Genomic DNA, 7,864 nt, shown 5'->3' with positions numbered 1-7,864 from the left:
TGTTCTCCTTTTCTTCTGCCCCTCCTTCCCTCTTCCTGTCCCTTCCCGTTTTGCCACCCATCCATCTCTCCACCCCTCCCCTTCCCATCCCTCCTCACCCCCACCCTCCCATACCCTTCCCCCGCCTCCCTCTCCCTCTCCCTCCTCCCTCCCCTCCTCCTCCCTCCCCTCCTCCTCAATCTCCCGCTCTCGACTCACCTCCTCAATCTCCCTCTCTCGACTCACCTCCATCTCGTCCTCCTTTCCTCTCTCCTCCCCGTCCTCCTCCACCTCCCTCTCTCAACTCACCTCCATTCCTCGGTCCTCCCCATCCCTCACCCCATCTTCCCCAACTTCCTCCCCCTGCCCTTGCCCTTTCTCCTCCTCTCCCCTGGAACCCCCTACACCCCGCACCCTGACCTGCTGCTTACCTCCCCCCAGTCCCTGTTTATCCCCCCCCTTCTTGCTCCCCCCTTTCTTCCTCCTCCCCGTCACCAATTCCCACCCCTCCCCCCCATCCCGACTCTCACGCACCCTCTGCCCACCCCCTCTCTCTCCCTCCCCCTGCTCCACTTCCACCTCAACCCCCTCATTTCCTCTCCCTCCTTCTACCCCCTCCCTCTCACCCTCTCTCCCATCCTCTCCCCAAACATCCCTACCTCCTCCCCCCTCCCCTCTAGCCTCCCCACCTTGACCCCTCCTCGGGCATCTACTATAGGGGTGCCCTAATTCCCCACACAAGTTACATCTTATTCTATCACATTCCCCCGTCACATGTCCTTGCCCCCCATACCTCATGCACGTCTGAGTAGTGCAATTCATCGCTAAGTGCCTAAATGACCCACACCTAAAGCATTGGCGTGGCTGGCCCTTATAAAAGCACTGCACCCTGTCTCATCCTATATAGGCTGCAGCCGGGATGTGCTTGGGGATCGCCCCCTCCCTCCTCAACCTCACCTTTGCCCCCCAGGCCCCCGCCCACACCCTGCTGGGATCAGGCAATTTCCTCAGCGGACTCACCACCTCTGCATGTCTGCTCAGCCAATAGGTGAGGTCCGCCACCTCCAAAGACTCGTTCCAAACCAAGAGCGTGACTTAGACCTCTTCCTGAAGGCTGATCGGAATTACCCGGAACCCTTCCCATTCCACCCCGCCCCTTGCTGCCTCATACCTCTTCCAGAATTCTGTCAACCCTCCATACGTCAAAAAGCTCACATCAAATTCTGCGCTATTGACGGGGTGGATACAAGCGAACAGGTCTTCCGGGATAAAACCCAGCTGGAAGATCTTACCAAGCACCTCCCCTCTGGAAGGGGCCGACCCCTTCCCCACCCACCTCAGTTGCACCACATTTCTCCTTTTCCCTTGTGGGCCCCCTCTGCCCCCTCCCTCTTCTCCCCTCCCCAAACCCCACCCCAAACCCCCTCCTCCCCCTCGTCTCTCCCCCACACCCTTGCTTCCACTCCTTAACACCTGTGCAAATGTACGCCCTCCCCCTGCCCGCCCCCACCCCGTGTCCTTTCCCCCTGTCCCTTGCCCCTCCCCCTCCCCCTGGTGCCCTCCCCCTTCAGACTCTTCCCTCACCCTGACCATCATAGTCCCAACATCATCCTCATTTCTCTCTTTTCTCTCTTGCTGGGCTGCTGACAGCTGCTCCCTCCTCCCCCCTGCAGCCCCAGCAATACCTTGAACTCCTGGTCCTTCAACACCCATCCGAATTGCAGCGATCTTCCTTACAGGGTTGGGTGCACGCCCCTCAGTGTGGACCTCCTCAGTCCCCTGCACACCTCCACTGACTTCACAGGCACCCAGCACTCCAGTCCCAACACTGCTCGCTGTACTCCGCTGCTGCCGCTGCTGCACACTCACAGGGTTGGGTGCACGCCCCTCAGTGTGAACCTCCTCAGTCCCCTGCACACCTCCACTGACTTCACAGGCACCCCAGCTCTCCATTCCCAACACTTCTCGCTGGACTCCGCTGCTGCCGCTGCTGCACAGTAACTCCGCCCCCGGCTCCGCCTCTGGGCTGTTCCTTCTGACTCTGCCCAGCTGCATCTCCCCGTTGCTGTGCAGTTCCGCCTCCCGCCGACGTCACCAGTGACGTCACCGCTCTCTCCTCTTGCTCTCGTCTCGAGACTGCAGCTCCTCCCCTCGACTTCTCCTCCAATCCGCCACCCGATGACGTCACTGCTCTCTCCTCTCTGCCAGCCTGTCTTCCACTCTGCAGGCTAGCCTCGCGATCCCCTTCCCCGATTGAATGCTGCTGCGGATTGGGGGCGGACCCTCGCTCCTCACGATCCTCCCCCTCACTTTCCCGCGGCGTTTTTTCGCTCTCCAACTCCCATATTTCACACACTTCCTCGCTGCCTACTTCTGGATACAGCGAACGCTTTTTGATTTTGTTCAGCTTTTTCCCACTCTGTGAGAAACACGGTATTTGGTCCACACCACTCAAAATTAAAGTTTGTATTTTACTGCTGCCTCCTGCTTGTTCTTGTTGCTGTTTAATTACTTGCTGCTTTGTAAATTCTATCCCTAGAGCCTCTTCCTCTGGTCTTCTCCCACCCTGCTTCTCTGCCTGCCATCTCTCCTGATTGACAAACAGCTCTCTCATGGGATTACTGGCTCTGAATTTTAAAACATGCAATTGTTCTTTTTTCCAATGTAACTTTTTCTCCAAAGCCTGCACAGCTCTCTGCTGTCTTTCTCTACGGTCATTGTCTGTAGTCAGCTTTGCCATTACATTGCCCAGCTTAACACGCTTCCTCAGCACTGCTTCTTCCGTTTCTAACTTTTTAATCATTTGCAATTCCTGCAACACTTCTGCTGCCGTTGGCTCTCTTTCTCTCTTCCACATTTCCCAATCAGTGTCATCATTTTCACTCTCATCCCAAATGTCCTCTGAACTCTCCAGTGCTAGCCATGCCTCTCCACCTTCTGGGTCTCCGCTAAACCTCCCCGGGCCTCGCCCTTGGGCTAGTCCGCTGGATCCCCGGTGTGGCTGCTCCACTCTCCCCTCTGGGGCCTCTTCACCCTGGCTCTTACTGCACCCCGGTTCTTCGCCTGTCCATTGCTTGCTACTGCCAGTCCTAGGAACAGGCCTTTCCCCCTGGGGTTCCCTCCTGGCCCTTCCTGGCCCTTACCTGGTATTCCACCAGCTGGTAGGGTTCTGCCGACTGCAGCGTCCCCCTTCTCACTGCTCCTCTCAGTGCTCCTCTGCTCTTCACTGCTGGGCTCTTCACAACGTTACAGGACCACCCTTGGGTCCCCTCTGAGCTGGAACCCCCTGCTCCGCTCCATGCTAGTTCAGACCTACTAGGCCTAGGAGCCTGGTCCTCAGGTACTCCCAAGGCCCAGGCCCCCTCACTGCCCTGGCTCACACTCGGGCCTTCTGGTGCTTCCTCCCAGCCTTTTCACACAGCTCCTCACTGCACCTCCTTCCTCCTCAGCCAGCAGTCTCCAACTGAGCTGGAATTACCGCGGCTGCTGGCACCAGACTTGCCCTCCAATGGATCCTCGTTAAAGGATTTAAAGTGTACTCATTCCAATTACAGAGCCTCGAAAGAGTCCTGTATTGTTATTTTTCGTCACTACCTCCCCGAGTCGGGAGTGGGTAATTTGCGCGCCTACTGCCTTCCTTGGATGTGGTAGCCGTTTCTTAGGCTCCCTTTCCGGAATCAAACCCTGATTCCCCGTTACCCGTGGTCACCATGGTAGGCGCAGAAAGTACCATCAAAAGTTGATAGGGCAGACATCCGAATGGATCGTCGCCGTCACGGGGACGTGCGATCGGCCCGAGGTTATCTAGAGTCACCAAAGCGGCCGGGGGGGGGGGCGAGCCCCCGGATCAGTTTTGGTCTGATAAATGCACGCATCGCGGGAGGTCAGCGCTCGTCGGCATGTATTAGGTCTAGAATTACCACAGTTATCCAAGTAACAGATGGAGCGATCAAAGGAACCATAACTGATTTAATGAGCCATTCACAGTTTCACTGTACCAGCCATGCGTACTTACACGTGCATGGCTTAATCTTTGAGACAGCTACTGGCAGGATCAACCAGGTAGCTGCGGCAGCACCGGACCGGATGCACCCCCCCCCCCCCCCGGGAGAAGGGGGGTGGCCGGAACGGCAGCGGCCCGGCCTCCGCTCCCCGGCAGAAGGCCGGCACCTCTGCGCAGCTGGCGGCGGGAAGGAGGTGTCAGCGCACGGGGTTCACCCGACAGGGAACCTCGCCCACGGAGAGAGACACACGTCACCGGCAGCCAGAGGAACGCGTTTCACCCGGGAGGGGCGCATGAGAGGGCGGACGGGCCCAGACCCCACTCCCAGAGAGCTCTCGGACGCCTGCACAGAGACTGCTGGACACCTCGGCCTCGCCCGAGACCGCGGGCTACCTTTAGAGGGAGCCCTCCCCAGAGGACCCGAACAGGTAGGGAGAAACCGCATCGCCTGAACACCGGACTAGCCGGCCCACGAGGGAGCTCCCCGTTCGGGTCTGAAGTGCCAAATCGATCGGTGGGCATGAGAGAGGAAAAGCAGACAAGGAGGAAAAAAATCACTCTCGCCTACTGGAAGAGAAAGAGAGAAACAAAGAGTCTAGTACAGAGACAGGCAGGCACGCCTCTCTGCCGCCACACTGTCTAAACAAAAAGTCAGGGCTCCCACTCTGAAGTGGGCATCCCAGGCTTTCAGTCCAACCTCCCAGAGCAGGTCCTAGCCCTCATTTGTGCTGCTTGGGAGCGCCCCCCGGTGGGCACACACCAGGGGCAGGAAGGTCCCGCTCAGGGAGTCCAGGGACAGCCCTCCGAGGGCTGTCTGGCTCTCTGGACCTTCTCTCCCCTTGCTGGCGCCTTCCATGCATGGCCATTCTTTCTGCGGCCCCTGAGCGCCCTCCGCAGCTGGTTCCGACGGCGGCGGGCAATGCCTTTCTGGACTAGCCGCGTGCAGGTCCCTCTGAGCCCAGGCAGGCTTCTCGGTCGAGGCGCCCCGGTCGGCGGCGAGCACCACCAACATAGTAATCCGGAGAAACCTCTCCGACCTGTTGGAAGGAAAAGTGCCCCCCCCCCCTCCCCTGGAGGGGAGAGACTCGGCTTTCCTAGCCAACCCTGTGGAACTGCTGCCTGCCTGCAGGGAAGCAAAAAAGAACCCTTTCCGACTTCCATAGCGGGCGCCCTCCGGTGGCCACATGCGGTATTGCTCCCGGCCAACACTTTGCTGAAATTTTACAAAGAGCCATCGAGAGCACCGGGGATGCTCCCGCCGACCCTCCCGCTCTGTTGCCACGCGACCAAGGGGTGCGACGTCTTGTTGGTTAACGGTCCACAGACGGCACAGGTGCGGAGGAAAGGCGATTACAGTGTGCCATGGAGCGACGCAAAAGAAAGACTTTAACCTTGTGTGAAAGAATAGAAGTGCTGAAGAAATTAAAAAACGGGCAGAGCCAGGCATCTATTGCCCGAGAATATGGCGTGAACCCCAGTCAAATTTCGCGAATCTCAAAGCGGGAACACCAGCTTCTGGGAGACTGGCGAAGCAACAGAAACCGACAACGGAAACGTAAGCGGGCGGGAAAGGCTGAGGAGGTTGAGGAGGCTCTCCTTCGGTGGTTTTCACAGGTCAGGAGCAGACAGTTTCCTGTAAGCGGTCCGCTGCTCATGGAGAAAGCTGGCCAGTTAGCTGGCTGTCTTGGGCTAAATGACTTCAAAGCCACTGTCGGGTGGCTGGAAAGGTGGAAATGAAGGAACAATATCACATTTAAGAAGCAGCACGGTGAGAGGCAGGATGCTGATGACTCGGGGGCTGAAAATTGGGTGGTGTCGGTCCTTCCTTCCATCCTGAACGAGTATGCACCTCGGGACATTTTCAACGCCGATGAAACCGGCCTCTACTGGCGGGCCATTCCTGATGGCACACTGGCATTCAAGCAGGCCACACCTACGGGAAGCAAAGCGTCCAAGGAACGACTGACCATCCTCCTATGCTGCAATATGGATGGGGGTGAGAAGCTGGAACCCCTGGTCATCGGGAAGAGCAAACAGCCCCGTTGCTTCAAGAACGTGAAGCGGCTCCCTGTGTCATACCGGGCGAATGCCAATTCGTGGATGACTGGGGACCTTTGGAAGCAGTGGCTAAAGGATTTAAACACCAGAATGAGGGCACAGAAGCGTCCCATTTTGCTGCTCTGCGACAATTCTGCTGCTCACAGTGCTCCTGCCAGGCTGTCTCATGTTAAGCTGGTCTTCCTGCCTCCAAACACTACCTCGCTGATCCAACCATTGGATCAGGGCATCATAGCCAATTTCAAAGCCCATTATCGTGCTCTTCTTCTAAGGCGTCTGATGGGCCTTATGGACGGACAGACTGGTGATAACAAATGTGCCATTGAACTGGCTCGTTCTCTGTCCCTGTTGGATTCCCTACACCTGCAGAAAGAAGCCTGGAATTGGGTCACACAGGCAACCATCATCAAATGCTACAGGCGGGCACGCTTTTTCAAGGATGCGGGCAGGGTCCAAACTGATGCAGCCATGGCCAGCGCGGCAGATCAACAAGCTGCTGACATCCCAGCCGGTGTTAGCAAAGAGCAGTTCCACCGATACGTAGCTGTCGATTGCAGTCTACAGACAGCCGGTGACAGCACGGATGTCGAGCTCTGCGCCTGCAAGCAGGCAAAGGCCGCCGATGAAGCAAGCGATCAGATGAGCAGCGAGGCACCGATCCAACAACCTCCTGCCACTTTCGCTACAGCGCTGGAGGGTCTCAGCACCATTAGGGCCTACCTGGAGAACACTGAGTGTCAGAGCTATGAACGATTTTACCGTCTGGCAGACTTAATCTATGAAACCCAAAGACACCGTAGTGTGCAGAGGACTATCACTGACTATTTTAAGAAAGCCAAATAACAGAGACTGTATCGTGTGTACATTTAATAAACAGTACTATTCATATGTTTATCAGATGTCAAGCTTCTTTGGCTCACAACGGTTAAGCGCACGCTCCTGTTAACTGCATCTATTTCTTCGGTCCCAGGCCCTTGCACTTAAGCGGATTGCACTGTATATATATATATATATATATATATATATATATAAAATTAGAAACTTTAGTGAGTGCTCTAGCTATCCCCAAGTATGAATTAATTCCTTGGTACATTTAATTTAATAGTGCACCAAAAGTTAGGTGTCAATTAGGCTCCAACCTTTGACGTTAAAATGGAAGTAAAACAAACAAAATAAAAAAAAAAAGAAGAAGATATTCCCCTAGTGCAAAATGTCCAAATGAAAGAAGATAGGGAAGGATCAATCAAAAACAATGCCTGGTTAGATACCACCGCTAACTCCAGACTCCGCCCCTTCTGCCTCGCATCACCTTATGCCTGGAACAGACTCCCCGAGCCCATACGCCATGCGCCCTCCCTGCCCATCTTCAAGTCTTTACTCAAAGCCCATCTCTTCTCCCTTGCTTTTGGCGCCTAACCACCTTCCCCATTCATGATACCTACACTGACTACATAGCTTGTTACCTTTAGATTGTAAGCTCTCTTGAGCAGGGACTGTCCTTCCCCATGTTTTAACTTGTACAGTGCTGCGTAACCCTTGTAGCGCTATAGAAATGCTAAGTAGTAGTAGTAGATAAAAGTAGAAAGGTTTACTGGAGATAATAAAGTAGACTTGACCTATACTCTGTTCAGTGATATCAGATATTTTAGTTCCTTAATCTCAGTATAGTAAGGTTTTGCTGTTGATTGCTGCTTATCCCCGGATTCTATATAGCGTGCTTAGATTTAATCACCGAAAATGGCATGGATTCTATAACACTGCATGTTACTTAATTGGCTTAACAAGCTAATGAGTTCTGATATTAGCATTTAAGAAGCAATAATG

At 55.1% G+C, this 7,864-nt stretch overlaps 1 protein-coding gene across 1 annotated transcript; it reads left to right on the top strand.

Moving 5' to 3' along the window:
• The first annotated feature begins 5,344 nt into the window (after window positions 1–5,344).
• LOC115462035 (tigger transposable element-derived protein 4-like) lies at window positions 5,345–6,883 on the top strand. Its single transcript, XM_030192082.1, has 2 exons — window positions 5,345–5,596; window positions 5,741–6,883. The coding sequence occupies exons 1-2, from the start codon at window positions 5,345–5,347 to the stop codon at window positions 6,881–6,883; spliced, it is 1,395 nt and encodes a 464-aa protein (XP_030047942.1).
• The last annotated feature ends 981 nt before the right edge of the window (window positions 6,884–7,864 follow it).

The sequence above is a fragment of the Microcaecilia unicolor genome, chromosome 2, assembly GCF_901765095.1.
Source record: "Microcaecilia unicolor chromosome 2, aMicUni1.1, whole genome shotgun sequence".
NCBI classification, from domain to species: domain Eukaryota; kingdom Metazoa; phylum Chordata; class Amphibia; order Gymnophiona; family Siphonopidae; genus Microcaecilia; species Microcaecilia unicolor.
The sequence above is the reverse complement of the archived record's forward strand: the minus strand, read 5'-3'. Positions and strand labels throughout refer to the sequence as shown.

Bases quoted from the DNA above. Each gene is read 5' to 3' on its own strand.
- LOC115462035 (XM_030192082.1), top strand. From the start codon at position 5,345: ATGGAGCGACGCAAAAGAAAGACTTTAACCTTGTGTGAAAGAATAGAA. The intron at 5,597-5,740 runs GTCAGGAGCAGA...ATCACATTTAAG, and splicing joins TCCTTCGGTGGTTTTCACAG to AAGCAGCACGGTGAGAGGCA.